This window comes from Ammodytes marinus (genome assembly GCF_949987685.1).
Source record: "Ammodytes marinus genome assembly, chromosome: 17".
In the NCBI taxonomy this organism is placed as follows: Eukaryota; Metazoa; Chordata; class Actinopteri; order Uranoscopiformes; family Ammodytidae; genus Ammodytes; species Ammodytes marinus.
In genome coordinates, this window is record NC_137221.1 from 24,843,218 (window position 1) to 24,865,968 (window position 22,751).

Below are 22,751 nucleotides of genomic sequence, written 5' to 3' on the forward strand. Positions count from 1 at the left end.
AGAATGTACATTATTCAGTTTGTGTTGGTTTAAAAATATCCTGCTTCAAATGATCCACTGATGAATGTTTCAGCCTAAATTGTAATAGACAAAAAAACGGTTAAACTTCTGCCTGCTCTCACCTCTGCATATGCTCTACACAAATTTAACATACACATTTCAAACCTTATATATCGGGGGGGGGGAAACGACCTTGCCGGCCCCATCCTTTTCAATAAGATAAACAATTCCCCAAATAGGACGGTATTTGAAATCTGTAAATTCGCCCCCTTTTTGTTTGAATATGAAGCATGTATGCTAATGACGCGGACTGCAATTAATCATAATCTGTGTATCATGTTGCTATACAAAGGCATAATCCCGTTGCGCGCTTTGGCATGATACACAACCCGCGAGTGGAAACTATATTTGCTTCTGCCACGCAGCTTCAATTAAATTACCAATAGGCTAAGTGCAAGTGTAACTAAATATAGCTGTTTGAACGTGGTTTGACCCACCGAGGAATTGTGTGTGCCAAATTCAGCTGTGCTTAGTTATGAACTCGATATGAAATAAGGTTTTTCTTGGGGAGAGGAAATGGGGATTTAGAGTGTACCTGGAGCTGCATGATTAGCTGGTTAAATGATCCACTTACTGCTTGTGCTGAAGCTCAGAAACAGAGTGCTATAGCTAACAGCTGCATGTGTGTCGTGCTCAGAGCTGTCAGGCTTTGCCCGGCCTTATTAAATGATCAGCTACAGTACGCTGTGTGTATTGTCACAGCCTGGTGACTTTCTGGCAGCAGCGGCCACGGGCTGCGGAGCACTGATGCCAAAAAGCGGCTTATCTTGATGGATGGCTTCATTATCACCTTCTAATTACAGGTGGATTTTCAGGTGTATTCATTACCGGCACTGACCGCGGGTTGTGTTTGTGTTTGAGTTTTTTCATGTGTGTGTGAGTGTGAGTGAGTGAGTGAGTCTGGGGGTTACTGTTACACCGAGTGAACTGCAGGGGGTCAGCTGGTGTGTGCTGGGGGGGTCCAGGGGTTCCTGTTTCAGCTCTGCTGTAGGCTTTCTGCAATATTCATGAGCTCTGTGTGGATCAGTGTGCTGTGAAGAGCTCAGGCCGTCTCTCTCTCCCTCTCAAACTACCTTCTTAACTCCATCAAACCATGTCCCAAGTGTTGGTGTGTGTGCATCTGGCTTTCAGCACACTGACAGCCTTGACTGCTCTTTATGTAGCATATATGTGTTGTCTATGAAACTATTTCATTTTAAGTTATTTTTATAGATGCATTTTTGAGTAGTTTTTTATGCTGCTTTGGAGCTGGTGGTGATAGTTCTGTATTGAAGCTGTGAACATTGAGACCTTCTTTAAAGTAACACAGTCAATCTCAAGGGACATATATCCTATACCATGAAGTTGTAATTCAACAGCAAATATCTTCCTCCAGTTGTGGAAAGAAACCATGCCAAAAGGATATGTTTCATATCATCAGAAGTCATTCAATGAAGTCTTAAAACTGCTCTAACTTTTTTTTTCTCTGGTCACTGACTCACATGACATTTAACATCACCTTTTAAAGGGAAGCAGGATCAAAAATATGTTTAAAATGTGTAAGATAATGAAAAGATCTTTCAAAACACACAGGGATTGTTCTTGAAATTTGTTCTCTGAGGAGGGGGGGGGCACTCTCTCACACTTTGAAAACCCCTGCTTTAGAGGGTTTGGGTTTTCTTCACTAGCGTGTTTCTCTTGTACTTTTCTTATTTTATGTTGTATTGATGAAGGCAGCCCGAGGCTCAACGATTTCATTGCCAACAACTGCTGCTGTAAATGCTGTGCATATGATAAAAAACACATCTTGTAAATATGTCTCGTTATTACGACAAAACAACTTGAAAAGGTGTTGAAAGTCTCTCGGACTGCTAACGTATTCCGTTTCTCAGGTGTCTAGAAATACCACATCCACAAAATCAATCATCCCAAAATTCCAAAAAAAAAGTGTGTTTGTGAGTTACTGTGCATAGCGTGGAATATGATACTGTGAGTGACTTGGAAAGTTGTTGGGTGGGGTTTGTTCAAATACTGTATGTCCCATGTTAACAAGTGGAAAACGGGTTCTACTTCAACAGACTCCATTTCTCTGTAAAAGAAAAGAGAAAAAGAAGCAGAACAAATATTTGTGTTTTACATATTTAGACTACAGGGAGTTTTGGTGGATTGGTGAACAATATCATTTTTGGAGGAACTGGTGCAGAGCTCATTTGTATGCCAAACCGCCTCCTAGAAGTTGAATTTGGATTTAAAGCTAAAATTCCAACCAGTTTTGGTGGGCCCGGGCCCCCTTTGTACTTAAAATATGTAAAGTAGAAGTTCTCTTTTTCATACGCCTACTATATATAACATTCACTGGAGATTGTTAGTATGCCTTTAAAGGGTTACATTCTTGACTTATTGTTACTGATGTATACAGTAATATTGAACAAGCAGCCTTTTCATGTACAAGCTGAAGCTGCAGCCTCACACTGTATTTATAAATGAATGGTTAGTTGTTTGTGTGTGTGTACAGTCTTAATCTGTAATGTAATGTAACACTGAGATCATATAGTCTTTATTAAGAATGCGTTTCTATGCAGCATTCCTGTACATCAAAATCAGATGTAGAAAACTGTCAGACCGAATAACAATTTATGACTGAATCAGCTTTTCATTTATTTATTCAGGACTTGGTACTTAGTATGCTATAGTAGTGTAATGTAACTGTGCTATAATAATATACAGTAACTGTGTGTGTGTGTGTGTGTGTGTGTGTGTGTGTGTGTGTGTGTGTGTGTGTGTGTGTGTGTGTGTGTGTGTGTGTGTGTGTGTGTGTGCAAGAAAATGGTGATATATGACATGTTTGATGGACAATTTATGAACTTTGTATTAAAGCTGTAAGTGGAATGGTCAGTTTAGCTAACTTCCTGTCAGTTACTGCAGTTAGCAGTCCCCTCGCTCGTCCCCACGTCACCATATTAATGCACTGCGGTCTTCAAGGAGCAAGTTATCTAGCATCATCTCAGATCCATAAGTGTGATAAAACATGATAAAAACCATCAAAACACACATTGGGAAGGATTTTTACCTGCTCCGTCATTGTAGGCGCATACACATTCACCCATCTGTCGCTCTGCACGTGCACCGGCAGTGAGACATGCCGGTTTGTAACGTTCTCTCTTCTGATTGGATATCAGTAGTGGGATCCCCGAAAAGTTTATTTGCCGATTAGATGCAGAGCGAGTGCCTGAGAGATCGGAGTTATGAAACGCGCACACTATATAAGTGATCACTGTATGAATACAGAGCGATTGATCACGTATATTAACATAGATAAATCGCTTACTTCACCTTTAATGGGCCCTTTTGTTATGTTACCATCCAAAAAAAAAATCTTACATTTACAATCAAAGTACTAGCTTAAAAAGCCTTACTTTTTAAGAAATGTCTCCAGAATTGATGGCTGTATAAATGGCCCCTGGACCTACAGTATGTGGAGAACAAAACTATGATTGAGTATCAAGTTGACATGAACATTAAAGGCCTACTTCACCGGTTGGAATATGAAGGTGTATTGAACTCGGAGATCTTATTTAGTATAAATGTGCAAAAAAAATTAAATCGGATCATCCTAGCCTGAGAAAAGGCAGAAAGAGTGTTTTATGGTCTCACTGTCTAACTAACCCTACAGTTTCCTTCTTGTGACATCACAGCAAGGGTTAGGATTAACAGGACAGCTGGGCCCAGGGAAGACTGAGGGAAGAAAAAATAACTATTATAATAGTTATTTTATAATGATAGAACGCTGGTTCCGTATGGGTGAAGTATTCCTTTAACTTTTTATACGTATAATACAATTACAGTGTAGTAATAGATCTTATTATGAGTTATTTAGTGGCATGTCAAGTTGTTGCTGGACATGTGTGTTCACTTAAAGGGGAAGGGGCCAAACGTGTCTGTTTTCACTGCAGATATCAGTCTCATGTTTTGCCTGTTTATGCTCACGTGTGTAACTAAATATATTACATACAAAATATCCATGTACCACATGTGTATTGCATTACAACTTATAACTCAACAGCTGTACAGAGTTAAATCTCCATTCAAATTCTGAGTGTTGCAGAAATACCAGTTATACACTGTGAAGCCATTTACTCCCATTGCTTCTACAGCTAGTCCATTTGGATCTGCTTATCACCATCTGTGCTCATCGCTTTCACACACATTCACTAAAGGAAATTATTGTTTCAATTTAAATTTAAAATTTTATATATTCCGATTCAGGATTCAGTTCAAATCATGACACTTTATAAATATTTGTTTCTTTATGCCGAGTCACACTTTTTTTTTTTTATTTGTTCGATTTAAAGAATAAATGAATGAATGGTGGTGCATACAATAGAACACAGAATTAAAAAAGCAAAGAGCAAGGATTGAGCAGAATAGAAAATAATAATAAAAAATGCAGAACAAAAATTCTAAAATTAAGCAAATGTGCAAAGGATCCCAATGAGGAGATATTCTAGGGGCTGTGAAAACCGGGCAAATTTCAGGATGCAGTTCAGACTAATTGAATAACTAAGGATAAGCTCACTTGATCACATACAAGTTGATGAGTTTTATATTGTAATGCAGCCTAATGCAGTCTTGTTTAAAGCCCTCATTGCCTCCCATCTGTACCTCACACATTTGATTTCATGTTGTAATACAGTCATCCAGAAAGCATTCCAATGAGCATCAGTGACCACATGCATTTCACTCAGAAAAATGATCCTGTATTTCTTTTTGTAGATAACTTAAAGGAAAAGTTAAAAACAGCAAAAGACAACCATTATTGTTTATTTTGTACATGTAGGTGTTTATTGGAGTAAACCTTGTCTGTTTGCATCTGTGTATTTCTCCTATACAACCATCTTTAACTATGTCAACATTTTTTTTTAATACACTGAACAACAATCTTTACTTCCAAAAGCACTCGTATCAACTAAACTTTCCATAATCATTTGTAGCACTATTGTTAAGGTTATTACAGAAGGATTTGTTCATATGTTGTTAATTGACATTTCTGTCTTTAAAAAAAAAATCTAGACTTTTGTTATTTTAAAGAGATGAAAAATGGACGCATAATAAGTTAGATATTGCCTCATTTGCATATTTATTGAAACATTTCTGAAAATTTGTTTTACAAAAAAAGTAATTTATCAACTGGCAAAGTTTCATGATGATATCTATACGTATGAGTAAAATAACGTGACCCTCTTCACCTGCAGTGTCTCATCTTAAAGATTGAGAAATCAGGTTTGCTTAAAGATGACATTTGTCTGACCTCATGATTGATCGCTCTTAGATAATATAATCATACCAGTGCTGCAGTTTGTCAACAGGAATGTTGTGAAAGAGATAAGATACAGACGGTTGTATTCCCGCCTTTTTACTGTTAGTAAAGTACTGGTATGTTAAAAAGACATGCATCACTTCTATTGGTGCTGGGCGCGGACATTTATCTGAGTAGGAATGGGGCATTTTCATCTCACTGTGCGTAAAAAGCAACACTTCTCCAAAGCGCAGTGCACTTACAGTCGCCTTAACCACTTCTCCTGCTCAAAATGAAATGAAATAAAAAAGCTCGTTTCACATTTTGGGCAGACCGTCGTGTATTATTGTTCTTTCCAAAAAAAGAGAGAAAGAGGGGGGAAAAAAATCCTTATTATATTTTTGTCCGCCTGCGCTTCTCCTCTCCGCCTTGTTTCATGCGCTGCGGAGCTGCCAGTGATGTCAGCTCCGCCTGGGTCATTTGAAGGTCAGCAGCCTCGGTTGGGTTCACACAAAGTTCACTCGCATATATTAGAGAGAATTCAATCTTTCATTCTCCGTGGCAAAGCAAGGCAAAAAAAAACACAAGTTGGAAATGAGCCGCACGGCACGGGGGGAGGACGGAGAGGCTATTCGTCATCGGAGAAGAGCGTTTGTTGCTTTTTAAAAACGCCCGTGCTGCCTGGTTGTTTCTATTCTGATAAAGAAAAACACACAGAAAGATCCTCCTGTTCAGGTGGACCGTGCTTTACAGGCGCTGCTTCCCTCTGTATGGGCTGGTTCAGAGAAAACGCAACAGGATTATTATTAGTATTATCATTATGATTTATTTTACTAATATCATGATGGAAAAGTCCCGTTGAGACCTTAGTGACAGCGCGCTGACTGGACTGGACTCAGTGCTAAGGAGAATGAGCATTTAGAAGAAGAAGCGCGCGCATAGGGTGTTTTTTTGTGGGTTCCGAAATAATAATAATTGATGATTCCAGCGCGGGACGAAGACGAGCGAGATCTGCCCAGAAGAAGGAGAGGAGGAAGAGCAGGAGGAGGAGGGGTGGAGGGAGGGGGGGACATACAGCGGAGTTTGATGGAGTTGTGTGCGCTTTATGCCGCGGATGATTTTCCCCCTGCTGTATCCATAACGCACAAGACAAGACTATATTAGTTGAGCGTGTCATCATGTTTGACTGCATGGACGTGCTGGCCGTGAGTCCCGGGCAGATGCTGGATTTCTACACGTCCGGACCGTCCTCGTGCATGCTCCAGGAAAAAGCGCTGAAAGCCTGCATCAGCGGACTGGCGCACAGAGAGTGGCAGCACCGCCGGAGCGCACACTGTAGGTCCAAAAACTTCACTGTTTGTTTGTTTGTTTGTTTGTCTGTTGTTGTTATTGTTGTTACTGCTATTGTAGTGGTGGTTGTTGTTGCCTGGCTTAAATAAGATGTTTGTGAGTAAGAGTTTGAATTGGAGCTGGCTGTAGGAGCACCTGGAAAAAATTAAAAAATCATATCCATATGCAATTCCCAACAAGTTGTCATAAAGGGCCCGGACTGACTGAAAAGTCTAATTTTGCTAATTTCAAATCGAGTCAAATGGGGGAAATGGTCCTTTATGGAGTGTAGGAGAGCATCAATAATATAAGGAATAATTCTTAACAAAAGCTCTGTATCGCTAGAGCAGCTCAGTGACATGATGATGATGATGAAGATGAAGTGTCATTGATCTGCCCTGACCGCAAAGAAAAACAATTTGATTTGGGGTTAGAAAAAACTCTCTTTCTCGGATGTCATATTTCACTCCTGCCGTGCGCCCCTCATAAATTGTCGGCAGTGGAAGCAGCTTGTGGGAAGCCGCTGATGTATGGCTCTATAGTCTCAGTTGATCAGTGGAAGTTGAGAGAGCAGCGGGGCTGGAGGAATGCACAGAGTAACACACACACACACACACACACACACACACACACACACACACACACACACACACACACACACACACACACACACATACACACACACACCCACACACACACGCGGCTGCAACGGCGTTTCTACACCTCCTCCCCGGACCCCGGACCGGCCTGTTTGGCGAGCTGCGACCTGCATGCGCTCCCTCTGACACTGATTTAGATAAATGACCTCCGAGGACTTTTCAACAAGATTAGCGGCGGGGCTGCACATGCTATCGGAGCATGTCAACCTCTTTGCGTTTAGAATTGGCCAAGGCTGATTAATGGAATTCTGCTGTTTTTTTTTTGGGGGGGGGGGGGGGGGCAGTAGACTAAGTGGATGTCTTTAGGACAGCTGGAATATTTGTAATGAATAAATAAATGAAGTATATAAAAAGTAGAAGGAGAGAGACGTTTTAAATCTAAATCAAAGAGATATGTGATGCATTGAGGGGAATCATATGCTGATAAAGTAATCATATTTATTATAAAAGCAAATCAATTTAAAGTGTTGAATAGTTCGGGGGGCAACATGTAACATGACATGAAATTAATGTGAGGCCTTAACTTATATAGAAATACTACGTATAAGTCTTAAAAATGCATTTTCATCATGTTTTTAAGAGAAACATGTATCATCATGAATCGACAATTAACACCATATGAACACCTCCTCCTGTAATAACCTCCAGAATAGTGCTAAGCATGATAATGGAACGTTGTGTGGTGATGTTAGTGCTTTAGAAGTGGGGATTTTTGGTTCAGAGTATTGAAAATATTGAAAAAAAAGTAATGTTGAGATAATGTCCGTTAAAGATAGGAGAAACATACAGACACAAACAGACAAAGTTCAGTCGAAAGAACACCTTACATGTTGGACCTTTGAGTTAGTATGGAAGAGGACATGGCGTAATAGTTCTAGATTAGAACAATTAGATAGAAATCTCAAAATTGAGCAGTGCTTAAAACAAATATTTGGTGTCTCGCCTTAAGAGACAAAATGCATTCTAACAACTGCATGCCCTTAAGGTTTTTTTCCCAGTGTTATTAGCTGGTATTTACTATATGTATGATAGAACGTGTCTGTTCCTCTTCAGGTTTACTTTCTCCCACTAACGTGCAGCTCTTGTCAGGGTTTGTGTTTGCCATGTCTCCTTGCCGCTGCTCCTTGATTTATCCTCATCTGATAATGAGCTACCCCCCTCCCCCCTCCCCCCAGCTGTCATTCCTCTACCTAGTGTTTGTTTGTCTGCTCAAAGGCACTCAGTCAGTCAGAGGAGGGCCCCGTATCAGAGCAGGGAAAGTGGTTAAAATGACAGCAAGCCCATACCTTTAACCCGAGCTGCTCCGCTCTGAAAGGCAACATCAAAGAGGTCATAGGAGCAAACTAAAATGATGTTCTCTTACTAAGTTGTCAGAGGATAATTTTCTTTCTTGGTGTTTTTTTTTTGTCTCTAAAAGGTCAGAAAATTAAAAAAAAATATAAAAGACTGTTCAAAACCTAAATCTATTTCATTTACGTTGGTATGGATACAGAGAGAGGAAGCTGGGATCATTGAATCTTAACTTAAAAAAACGTTTTAAATGATGAATTAACAAATTGCTGGCAATGCTTTAAAAAAAAAAATCTGTTCGCCAATTTATCAAACATGTAATCATGCCAGCTATTGAGCCAGACGCTAAAAAGTATTTTCTGACATAATGGTTATCCTATGTTAAACTTGCAGGTATTTTTTTATTTAAAAAAAAATATATATGAATTGATTAGAAAGTTATTTCTTACAGAGGCTTTTTTTGACAAGGCCTTACCCAGGATAGTTCCTGTTCCTGGCAAAACAAGAAAAGATGGCCTCTATCACTTAAAAACTTCAATATAACTTAAAGATTCATTGAATGCTTAAAAGGCAACAGTTTAAAAAAGAGCCTTGAATTAAATGGTTTAAACAGAGTGATAAATGTATTAGCACAATGGAGAATAGTATAACATTTACTGCTGGATTGTGGTCTTTCAAAGATCAAATTCATTTTTCTTTTACTCCTTATGAAAAATTATATTGGTAGAGTGGCATACAATTAGTATGAACAGAATACTGAGGCCAAGACCAAGGCCTTCAATGCTTATAATGCTTTTTTTGGGGCAGTAACATAGAGGTCAACATGTTGCCTTGGGGAGACTAGCAGGATTGAAGCACTGGCAGACAGACAGAAATAAAACTAAATTAAATCTATTGACCACAACTACGCCCGTAAAATGATCGATCAATAACCATGTGTACATTTACATTCGTAGGATGTTATGTGAGTATTAGCAAACCCCCAGGGGCTGCTTGAAAAAAAAACAACTCTTTACCTACATGCTCTTTATTAAAGGTGGAGTCAGTGATTCTGGAAAAAGCTTATTGTCATAATCACTTTTTGTCAAAATCAGCGAATGTCTCCTCACAATCTGCTCCCTGTCCGTACTTGGTGTCTGCGCTAAAAAAAAGGGCATGTTGCTAGCTATGGGCCTTGTTTGTGTACATAACCTTTATTTACATGCCAGTTCACAGAGCCTAGGCTGTGTATTAACACTTGGATTTTTCTTCTTCTGCGCATCCACAGTACGGACAGGTAGCGCGGATCGTGAGCAGATATTAACTGATTTATAACAAAAAGTGATTTTATACAACAAGGGTTCTCCAGAATCACTGACTCTGAAATGTAAGCCTTTATATCTGAGGATACATTGGCCAACCAGCTTAATATAAAGTGAATTCTCATAAAACATCATATACAGCTCTGGAAAAAATGAAGAGACCACTCCAAATGTTACGTGTCTCTCGTTTTACTATTTGATTAAAATAGATTGAAGAAAAATCCGGACTGGTCCCTTAATTTTTTCCAGTGGTGTATGTAACGTAAGCAGCACACTAAGGTGTTTTTTACACATGTATATTAACCTTTTAAGGTGGCCTTATGAAGCGATAAAGGAAAAAAAGAAAATGTTGATTTCTCACGATGAATGGGCTCATTGATGGTTGGCCTTTAGGGGCTGTCTGTCAGGACCCCTCTGCCCTTCTCCTGTTTGAATAAGACTTTGATTTGGAGCAAGCCTCTCTCCTATTGGCTCATTGAAATGTTTTTTTACTTCATTTATTTGTTCATGATAATAGAAACCTCCTGGGTGTTAATTAGCCGCCGACAGTCCACCAGCATTAATGCAGTTCTTTTTTCCAGATTAGCTTGTTCATTTCAGAGTGATCAAGGCGCTTCTTGGCTCAGATGAAATGGGCTTTGCTCTGCGGCCAACACGCTCCTACACACACACACACACACACACAGCATGTATATTGGGAAACAAATTAAGTATCAAATCATTGCATTGCATCATAACAAATCCAAAAGCTATCAGACAAATAAGGGCAGATATGATCTTCTCTGAACTAGCGTGGCAGCTATACTGTTGGCTTGAGAGGACTATACAGTAGAGGTGACATGTTTTAGCATGGCAGCTGACCGGTGTTATGGGATAATTGGGGCCCTTTTTGTCTTCAAGGCTGAAGCGCTCTGTGATACGGACATGAAAGGCCATTAGCACAGCTTGCACAGCGAGCTAATTTAGTGGGCGTGTGAAATGAAAGGCGGACGGGGGAGAAATAAAAAGCCTTGTACAACAGTGGAATGAAAGGGGTGGGGGGGAGCTCTCTGATGCCAGGCATGTTTAATAGACATGATTAGGACAATGTTAGGGTCCCACCAGGGCTACCACTGATACTGTGTATATGTGTCCATACTGGCCCTTTTTAAATAGATATCTAACTGTGTACGCTGCAGGCACCATTGCCCCCCAACACAGCTGTAACTCCGGGAGCAATTTTTTTCTAATCTGGTTGTAGAACCTTCACAATTTATTTTCCACCCTTGTAATAAAAGAAAGTAGTACATTTTTTTACAGCGCCCTTCAACAGCAAAGGAAAATTCAAAGTGCTTTACATAATAAATAAAAGACATAAGGACAAGATTTAAAGAAAAGAAAAAAGATATCTGAAAAGATGTATATTTATATAAATAAAAAAGTAAATAAATAAATAAAATAACAAAATAGGTTAAAATATAATAAAAGTGAATAGTCTAAAATATGAATAAAATCATCAGATTCAATGAGGAGGTAACACTTGAAAATAATGTGATTTATGTCTGTAGTTGTATGCAGGTAGGAATAAAGGCATTTTGAAGTTTTTATTAAAGGAATACTTCACCCATACGGAACCAGCGTTCTATCATTATAAAATAACTATTATAATATAATGAATGAGGTTTTTCTTCCCTCAGTCTTCCCTTGGCCCAGCTGTCCTGTTAATCCTAACCCTTGCTGTTATGTCACAAGAAGGAAACTGTAGGGTTAGACAGTGAGACAATAAAACACTCTTTCTGCCTTTTCTCAGGCTAAGATGATCCGATTATTATTTTTTTTGCACATTTGTACTAAATAGGATCTCCGAGTTCAATACACCTTCATATTCCAACCGATGAAGTAGGCCTTTAACTTATAGTATTTTTCAATAGTTCTAACCTCCTATGAATATTTTATCAAATTATATGATTTTAACATTTACTTCGAATGTCTTGCCACTTATTATCTTCTTAAACAGCACCCTCCACTGATGAATTCTATTGTATAATGCACTGAAAAAGTATTATATCTGCTTACCGCTGCTTTTTATTTTTCTGACCCATTTAGGTGATATTTATATTCTGTTGTATACTTACGTTATATCTTATTGTGTGATCCAAGGCAGGCAAACAGAGGTGTTCTAGCCTTGATTTAAAGGACAGAGTAGCAGCGTTAGTGGGAGATTGTACCAGATATGTGGTGAGAATAGAGTGGATACTGGAGACTGTCAACAGTGTTTTGGCTGTAAAGCATTCAGCGCTGTGTAAAGCAACAGTTAAAGATCTGTGACACAGAGACAGCCAGTATAAAGACGTGACAAGTGGACCCAAGTGTTCCACTTCATATGTCTTAGTGAGGGCTTAGTATGGACAGAGTCAGGCCCTCCAAAGATAAAAGCATGCACACGTTCTCTTTTATTATAGAACACACATGGGATTATTTAAGAATTGTTCATTCATTCATTTGGATATTGACATATAGGTCCATAACTACAAATTGTTTTCATCTTTCTTTTCCCAACAATTAAATACATTTTAGAAAATGACTTTGAATATATGAATCATACGATGCAGTGCATTTGAAAATATATATTTTTCTTTCTTTTCTTTTTATTATGACATTGTGTTTCCCTGAGTTTGCCTGTGACTAATTGCCTGAAGTCACTACTTCAAACCAGCGTATTCCTGCATTGATTATCAACATGACAACCTAAGTCTTTAACCAAGGGGAAGCAGTGGGACTGTTGGCAAAGCATTCTTCAGATGCCTTAACGGCTACAGTCTCGAACATCTGTACAAACACTCAAATACAGGGATTGTTATATATATTTTTTATATATAAATACCAGCTAATACCAGCTAGATTATTGTCAATCAATGATAATATAATGTGAAAAATATCAGCCTACAAAAGCATAAATAAAACACATTTAATAAATGATTTAGAAAATGTTAAGAACCTCTAATATATGATATGATTTCTGTGCCTGAATAAACCTCCCAGTTGTGTATTTAAGTCAAGGTGTCTCTGAGCTGAAACGCTGTCATAGCTGCCTGCGTAGGATTTCCCCCTTTGTTTGCCTGTTTTTTTAAACACCACAGTCCGTTGCAGTGCTGGCAGCGCAAGAATGAAACCATCTTTAAAAGGCCTGGAATTCCTGCGGATTAACAAGAAAACCTCTCGCATTTCATCCACCGTATATCTTTCTGCCCGCGCTCCCTCCCTACTCGAGCTTCTCTCCCCCCCCCCCCCCCCCCCCCCCCCGTCATCTGCTTTTATGGCCGCGTTTTTTAAGTTTTTCGCTCCGTTTTTGAATGAAAGATTTGAAATGGCATGCACCTGTTGTGTTGGGCTGCTGCTGCTTAACATCAGTGTGTATAGTTTGACCCTGGGGTGACGGGGAGGTCACAGAGGGGTTTAAGAGGGTTTTTTATGTGGGGAAGGGTTTGATCACATGACGTCCTGGGAATCCCCCTAAACCCAAACACAACACACACACACAATGTAGAATAGATTGTGAAAAGGCCTGATGAAAAACAGATCCTCACCTCTGCTCTTGCATTACCCCACCAGACATCAAGTCCAGTGACAGTCCAGTCTCTTCCTCCAATGTTATTGTCTTTTGTAAGTGTGTATGTTAGCTCATTTATTTGTACTTATAGATATCATAATGAAGCTTTACCAGTGGATTATTTAACAATAAAACAATTCTTACTTGTATTACAATTTTTGCAGAAATGTTTGAATGAGTAAATGTGCAACTTTGTGCAATTTCTAACTAATGATGTGTAATTTTTTTTTTTAAAGATATTAAATTTCAAAGGAACACATCTAAAAGTAGAGGAATACAACCAAAAGGCCATCAGCTACTTACTATAAGTGATGGCTTCCTGCACTACCACATTCTAACACAATAATATTTTTTTTTTTAAAGATAATTTTTTGGCATTTTCAAGCTTTTTATTAGATAGTACAGAGTTGAAATGGGGAGACAGAGAGAGAGGTGGAAGACCTGCAGTAAAGGTCCACAGGTCGGATTTGAAGCCGCGACCACTGCAACGAAGGCCGGAGCCAATATGGTACGCGCTCTATCCACTACGCCACCGGAGCGTCCCAAATGATGTGTACATTTTAACAAAGTTTCTAAAGACATATTTTGGATACAATCTTTTTTTCAGTTGATAAATTTAAAAAAATAACATGAACAAATCCTTCTTTAATAACCTTCAGAATACTGCTAAGAATGATTATAGAACGTTTATATGTTGGACCTTTCATTTATAGTCAACATATGATGGATGCAGAATATTCCCAAAGTGTCTTAAAGCTCTTTTAAATTTCCCTCTCTCCGTAAAACGCATTGAAGAGCGGACCAAAAGCTGTTTCTAATGTGGTGTACTTTGGGTGAACTTTGACCATTTCCTCTGGCTGGGCCTTGCTGTATGTACTGTATGTATGTGAGCTATGCGCTGGCTAAGCGCTCCTGCAGAGAAAAAAAGATGGAGGAAAAGAATAGTTATACCAGACTGGAGGTAGCATCAGCTGAGAGGTCTTCATCCACCTATACTGGGAGTAATATTCCTGTAATCCTCCCAGGCCATGCTCCACCCCACCCAAATCAACCACAGCCTTCTCACTAACACAAACCAAACACACTGATTCGCCAGGAAATGCCTCTCTTTCTCTACCCCCCCCCCCCCTCTCTCTCTCTATTCCTCTTTTTCTCTCCTTGTCCCTTTTTGCGTAATGTGTTATAATTTGTCAGGTTGAATTCAGTCGCTGTAAATTATGCGTTGGGCAGTCAAATTTTTATTTCATTTCAGATTAAGGTGAGACACAGCAGGCATTGTTTTTTTCATCACTGACTGGTACATTTTGAGATTTATTTTGTCTATTTTGATTCAATAACAAGTCTTCTTTCATACTAGTATGAATAAAATATGAATTTATTAATTTTTTTTTAAGAAATGCAAATGTAGACATAATTGGCTATATATTGCCAATTCACATTTTCAGACAAAAATTGTAACACAAAAAATAATTGTTTTAATGGTCAGTACTGGCGATGTTTCATGACAATATCCATAGGTTAAAAATACAGTACGACCCTTTTCCCCAGGGTCTTGCCTTAATACAATCACTGTGAATGTGATATACCCTACGTTCCATATCACATACTTTTTATTTCTACTACACTACATACTGAAGTACAGAAGAGTTTTGGGGCCACAAGAGAGAAAAAAAAAATCAGATAAGGAAGTTTTTTTTTCATTATGTCGAGAAATGTCAAGAATAAAGTCGAACACTCCAAAATGCTGTTGGAGTTAGTTGGGCATTTATGTATTTTCAGCATCCTACAATTGACATGCATGTGTTGGGACATCCTAAATCTTTTTCTGGCATACTAAATAGTATGGAAGTATGGGGATTGGAACGCAGCCATGATGCTTCTTGCTTTCAATTTTTATGTCAATCTAAATGATCCTTTTTTACGTGCACCTTTTTCCTTCGGTTATCCACAGCAGCTTTGTCCCTCATTCAGAGTGCATGCGCCACCATTGTGTTAAATTGCCTGTGTGCAGCGACAGACTTTGCTTGGGGTTCTTTGCCATCTGTTGGTTGGTGTGGAGCATGTGGGGAGCGTTTTACATGTCACAGCGATCCAGGGAAATGGATATAAGGACGCAGAAAGGGCAGTGAGTAGATAAATGACGCTGCAGCTACCGCCAGATTATCTCTAACATTAACCTCCCATCCTGCCTCACACTGCTCATTTTGGGGCTGAACCTGTTGTCAGTTGTTCTGGATTATTGTTTTTTAAAGCTGACTGTGGTGCATCCTGTGTAGGTTTTTGCTGCCAAAAGCACATATATAGAGAATTGACCAGTTATAACCGTTTTTTTGTTTTTCTATGGCATTACATTTGTGTCTCAAATTTTGGGGTACAGAATTGTATTTTTGCACACAACAAAACTTGTATTAGATTTTTTTTTTATCATTGAAAGAATCTTTTAATTACAAACAGCTCTGTGCTGATAAAATGTATTTGTGTGTAAACATTTGCAGTATGGATTCACACACAAAAATAACCTCTCACTCTTTTTTTCACGTGGATGCTCACAATTTATTTTTGTTAGTTATTTAGTAGGGACTTATTTTCCGAGTTTTGGCAGGTCTTAAAGTTGGTAATAATTACATTCTATACAAGAAGTTAATCACTAAGACATGGGGATTTTTCAACGTCACTACAGAGAAGTCGATCATTGCAGTAACACGAGCAGACAGATAGGTTGTAAATATCAGTGACAACTGTGGCAACACGTTACACTTCGGGATAGCGGAAATGTTAATAAAACAACTCATTGTAGCCCAAGAAGAGTCATCACGGCAGGGAACTGCCATTGTTTCCTAACATTAGCTGTTGGTCGTACCAGACCAAGTGAGGCTTTAAGAGCAAAAGCTTTTATTTTAGTTTTTAAGTTCACATATTCTTACATCAGCTGCGTGTTCTCTTTTAAGCTCATCCCTCGTACTGACACTGATCCCTCATGAGAGCCCTGTGTATCGGCACTATGTATGTGTGTGTGTATGTGTGTGTGTGTGTGTGTGTGTGTGTGTGTGTGTGTGTGTGTGTGTGTGTGTGTGTGTGTGTGTGTGTGTGTGTGTGTGTCAGAGGAGTTGTTTTTTCTCTGGTCTTTTCCCCTCATTCTGCCGGCAGCCTCCAGCAGGGCGTGTGTGCTTTCCCTGTTTGACCCCCAGAGCGGCAGGTTCAGCCAGGGGCTAAGGGGTTGAGCGGCCGCGGCGGCAGACACACACACACACACACATTGCTCTCTGCCTGCTCTCTTATAAGCCAGACTGGCGGGTCCGCGCGCCTGTCTGTCACCAACCTTTATTCCTCTAATGGAGCTCTCTGTTGTATGTTAACATGTGGGGGAAGTCAACTCAAAGTTTAATCACGCAGCAAATGGAAAAAAAGGCTCCCCCCTGCATCTGATAGGGCCCATACACCCACCACCAATAATACAGGTATAACCATTGAACATACACACACACACACACACACACACAAGCACACACGTGTACACGCACACACACACACACACGCACACACACACACACACACACACACACACACACACACACACACACACACACACACACACACACACACACACAATCACATGCACACACACACCCACACAAGCACAGCACACACGTACACACGTGCACACACACACACACACACACTCCGAGGGGTGTAATGAATCCCAGGTTTTATGCGTCCCATCTGTCTGCAGGTGGTCACACTGCCTCCCAGACGCAGCCATGAGTTTCAAATAGGCAGCGAATGGCTGAATTGTTGGCGCTGCCTGTCCTTCAGTGTGGGACTACCCAGCCGTCACAAATGCTTCCAAAGGCATATCAGTAGCAAAAGAGAATTCTTTCCTCTAGATGTATGTTAAAGTGTGCCGCGCCACCTGGGGAACAGCTAATGTACATTGTTTCTGTGCTCCAGTAGTCATACATCCTCGTATAGTCATCTCTTGGCGAACACCCTCTTTCCCTTATTACACGTTTGATACAGGGCGATCTGTGATATGACTGTGTGCTTTCTCTGTTGGGGGGGGGGGGGGGGGGGCTTATGGGTAAAATAAACAACCTCTTTTATCGAAGCAACTGCAACTCATCACTTGATATGTGGAAAGACTTGAGGCAGTGGTGGATGAGGCCATTTTTAATAACTATAGCTGATAGTCTTCTGTAGATGATCTGAACGTGAGGGATTATTAGCAAGGGAGCGTTGACATCTAGAACTTTCACCACTAGATGACACCAAAATACGGTGATGGAGGAGAGCGCTTCAATAAAAGTGCCAAAAGTGCTGTGCAAACAAATGTGAATCCCGTGTGAATCCCGTGTAAATCCCCCTTAATGTTAAATTGGATTGTCTTAATTTCTCATACAAGCTCATGGAGGGCAAATAAAACGTTAGGTTGTTTTTGTATTCTTTCTGGTTCAAACTAAGATTCCAAGCTGTTCCAGATACTCAATCTACTGACATTTCTTTTAAAAACCTCCTCTCCATGTTATCTGGAACAGGGCCGAACCTGAATTACATGTAGCCTGGGAAAAGCAAAAAGCATAACAATTAGATTTGTGATCTGGCAAACAATGGGGAAAGGTATGAAGGAAATGATATGAACTGTGGATGAGAGCTTTGTCTGAATAAGGCCTTTGGTTATAATAAAACAATGTGATAGAAAAAATATTTATTTTCCTTAAAGGTGCAGTAAGCGGAATGGCCAGTTTAGCTAACTTCCTGTCAGTGACTGCAGTTAGCAGTCCCCTCCCTCGTCCCTACGTCACCACATTAATGCACTGCGGTCTTCAAGCAGCGAGTTATCTAGCATCATCTCAGATAAGTAATAAAACATGATAAAAACCATCAAACAGACATTGGGAAGGATTTTTACCTGCTCCGCCATTGTAGGCGCATAAACATTCACCCATCTGTCGCTCTGCACGTGCACCGCCAGTGAGACGGGTGCCGGTTTGTAGCGTTCTCTCTTCTGATTGGTTATCAGTTTCGGGATCGGGATCCCCGAAAAGTTTATTTGACGATTACATGCAGAGCGGGTGACTGAGAGATCGGCTTTATGAAACGCGCACACTATATAAGTGATCACTGTATGAATGAAGAGCAATTTAACACTTAACATAAATAAATCACTTCACCTTTAAAGGTTTTTTTAAAGAGTACTATTTGGTACTCTATAGCCCTGTTATGACCATAAGTGCAAAGATCCAGAGAATGTAACTGCGTGTATTCCCCCTTTACTCCCCCATCAGATGGCTGTGTGTCAGACCATGGCTTAGCTCCAGTATGGCTGTCTCACCATACATCTGCTTTATGTGCAAGCTGCTTGTGACGGCTCTCTGCCAAGCAACAGAGGGAACCATTTGGAGCAATGAGATGACCTGACTTCAATTCAAACGAATGTCCGTCTGTCTGTCTGTCCTCATCCATGAAACCAGTTCTGCACTGCAGTTGTTTAAAGGATGGAGAGAGAGAAAAAGCATTGCTGCTGACTTCCCCTACTAGAGTTGTTTACACTCAGATGAACCACTTCAAATTCAGATCAGCGAAAACATTTCTAAATCCTAACGCAGCACCATTATGTCAGCTTTATGCGCTATGCTACTTAGAGATTCTGCAGAACTTTTAAGCAGCTGATGCTGTCACCATTTCATAAGAAAAACATCTCCTTGCTGCCCAAACCGCTCCTCAAAACCAAGAAGAGATTGGGAATCGATATTTATAAATCATCCTCATTCTAATTAACCTTGGGGCACATCTTTCTTTCTCATCATTATTTTGTCATTACTACCGAGGTATCATCTATCCTCAAATACAGGCCTGTGTACTTGCCTCACAGACTTACAGTGAGTCTTCCTTTAGAGCCACTGAAGTTGCAGTATGCGAAGAAGCAGCAAATTGGACATGCGCAAAAAAGTATGTAGAATATAGCAGAAGATTAGATTAAACCGTCAGGGAATTCCATGCAAGGACCAAGGTCCAGTAATTACGAGGGCTTGTCCCCTTCTTACTGTTGGTAATTGAGTTTACTTGAATGAAGGACGGAAGAAAGTAATCTGATCAGCAGAGATGCTGTGGAGACTGTTTTAGACTCCATTTTTTCTATGCAGATAGGTTGTGTACGTGTGGGCAGTGGTTTGGTGTCTGCATAGATTCAAAGTCTGGTAAGTTTTCACTTCAAGGTCTTCTTCTTTCTGGTCAACGAGGTCGAATCTTACCTGTTGGTAAACAATGCTACATGTACTTACAGGCCCCATACTGCGAAATGTGATATAATCATAAATTTTACTCTTTTTGAGGTAGTAAGATTTCTGCAACATGCCTGGATCGCTTTTTTAATAAATGTGTCAACGTGCAGTGGTGGAAAAGGGGTTGCACGATCGGTTCATGTGGTCGTCAATCTAGCCTCTTGAGACCAGCCATATATCTCACAAGCTTGTGCGTTGATCCATGTTGACGCAAACAAGTTATCAGGGGCTGCCTTCCACTAACAGCCGGAGCCAGACTCCGCCCCTCAGAGATTGGAGACCTAGATCTAGTGAGCTTCACAGTGCTGGTTAGAACACAGGTGACTTTTCAAGACGTGCTAAAAGTCAGACTTCAACCTAAAGATAGAAACAAGCCCTCTTTAACAACAACAACACTTGTTAAGTTCGTTAGACTGCTCATATCAGGCTATTTTGGATCACGTTAAATCAGACTCTGCTTGAACCAGAACAAAGCAGGGAGCACCTTCGGATCAGTCACAACTTCTCACAAGCCAAGTCAACCTACCAGAACCAAACCATACTCACTTAAATAAACCAGGGTCATTCCAGAAAACTGGTGTTTGATTAAATGTTTGTGCATTCTCCTGTGAAGTAAAGAGTGAACTAAGTGACAGTGTCTGGGCCTATAACAATCGTTGCCAGGCAGTTTAAAATCAGGCCTTGATTCTTGGTTGGATTGTCCTTTTTCTAGTTTCAAAATGTCTCAATGTATCATTCAGTCATTCGATAACAAGCCTGTTCATCTTTCTTCTCTTGTCTTGTTTGCATTTCCCTTCAGCCATTGAAACACAGAGCACCAGTTCTGAGGAGCTGGTCCCCAGCCCGCCGTCCCCGCCACCCCCTCCCAGAGTCTACAAGCCCTGCTTCGTCTGCGCGGACAAGTCCTCTGGGTACCACTATGGTGTCAGTGCTTGTGAAGGCTGCAAGGTAAGGGCATAAAGTGAACAGACCCATCTCTTCTCCTCTGCCTACCCCTAAATCACCCACCAACCCAAGCCCCATCACCTCTACATTTTCCTTTTGTTTGTTTACTGTTGTGCTCCTATGTAAAGCGCTTGAAGTGCGAGAAAAGTGCTATATGAATTAAATGTATTATTATTATTATTATTATTATTATTATTATTATTATTATTATTATTATTATTATTATTATTATTATTATTATTATTATTATTATTATTATTATTATTATTATTATTATTATTATTATTATTATTATTATTATTATAAGATTCAACCCATCATGAATACTACATGTGGAACTGCTGTATTTCCTGGTTCAGAACATCAAAAAACAGACTGCAAGTATAAACACAAGTTGACCACCCTGAAAGACCCAGGAGTCTCATTCAAAAGGTTTAATTACTACTCTTCGTGGCCCTAGTAGCCTCTTCTTTTGAAACCTGGGGTGCCGTGGATTTTTAAAAAGCCCGCTCTGTGTGGAGGTTTGACAACACAACAGATCTCAGCTTATCCACCTCCTAGCTTTATTCCGTAGCTTTCAACACTATTAAACAATTATCATCAGACCATTGGTAGCTTTGGAAAAAGCATTGAAGTGGGCCTTGAGCTGGGATTGGGATGTTACACGGCTAAATTATTCCTTTAAGACATGATGTCACCTACCTCTCAAATGCCAATTCTCAAAGGACCCAACATGCTTAAAGATATTTTAAACAATATTTTAGTAGGATAAGTGTTCCAAGCACGTTTAGGGTCCTTTCCTGTTTGTGTTCCTTTTGTTTACTAGAGCTGATTGTTGACATGCTGTAGCTATGCTTATGAGTGTTATGTTAGTGACTACACTTCCCAACACCTTAGCGCCAGGATGTGACATCACACAGGTGCACATGGACTGTTGGATAATGAGCAGCAGACGGGCGTCTTGGGGGGAATTGTTGGACACACACACCTGCAGAAGACACTCACCCTGTGTTCCAAATCACATACTCTGTCTTTTTACTACACTACATACTAAAGTACAGAAAAGTTTTAGGGCCACGGGAGAGAAACAAAATCAGATGAGCAAGATTTTTTTTCCATTGTGTTGAGAAATAAAGACGAATACTGCAAAATGCTATTGGAGTTAGTGGGGCATTTATGTATTTTCAGCATACTACAATTGACGTCCATGTATTGGGACATCCTAAATCTTTTTCTGGCATGCTCAATAGCATGGAAGTATGGGTATTGGAACGCAGGCTAAAGGCCAGGACATACCGGCCCGATAATCGAACAACTTATCATATGGTAGAGGATAGACCGTCGCTGTTTGCTGTTGCTGACAAAAATTATTCCAACCGGCTGTCCCATAATTTCCGGCTTCCGTATATTTTTAATCCACAATACAGATTAGCGCCGCCTGCTGTTATGGAGACATTACGTCCCGCGCAAGCGCAGAGCGTACGGAGAGTCAGTAGTCGGCTCGGTGTGTTCTTGGCACTTTTTGGGCCGCGACGGGCAGACTGGAGCTGCCTGAATCCGCAGACTCCATTGTCGGGCGACGGTCGGTAGTCGGACCGGTGTGTCCTGGCCTTAAGAGGATCGGCGCTTGGCAAGCTAGCTCGCGTCAGTGAACAGTTCTTGGTTTTTAAGCTTTCACAACTACACTGAAGGATCTCTCTTCCCTATCACACTACTGAACGTCATGTCATACCGTAGGATTTAGGGGTAAAAGGCCTTATCAGCTCTTAGTTTTCTTTTTTCTTCTTGTTGTGTTGCAGTAGCGGCATGTAGTATAATAATAAGTCAGTTAACAGGCTGCTGAGTGCACTGTGCCTTTGACATCATAACTGAATCATTGCGTAAGGGTTTTTAAAGTGAAACATCTGAAAGTGAAAAAGTAAAAAGTTTTACATGACTTAGTGTGAACAGTAACGGATTAGAGTAATACCCTCTTGAGCCCTGCACATGTATCCCTGTCAGACCGCCCATATTATTCCTTCCTCT

The 22,751-nt window shown here is 40.1% G+C and overlaps 1 protein-coding gene across 1 annotated transcript in view; it reads left to right on the forward strand.

Moving 5' to 3' along the window:
* LOC307264496 (retinoic acid receptor beta-like) overlaps positions 1-22,751 on the forward strand; it is a gene marked incomplete at both ends in the record, with an annotated part of 118,757 nt that overhangs the window by 36,938 nt on the left and 59,068 nt on the right. Inside the window, one exon of the mRNA XM_080045907.1 lies at positions 20,581-20,729. Coding sequence (XP_079902033.1) covers positions 20,581-20,729 — 149 coding nt within the window. The remainder of the gene's footprint in view (positions 1-20,580; positions 20,730-22,751) is intronic.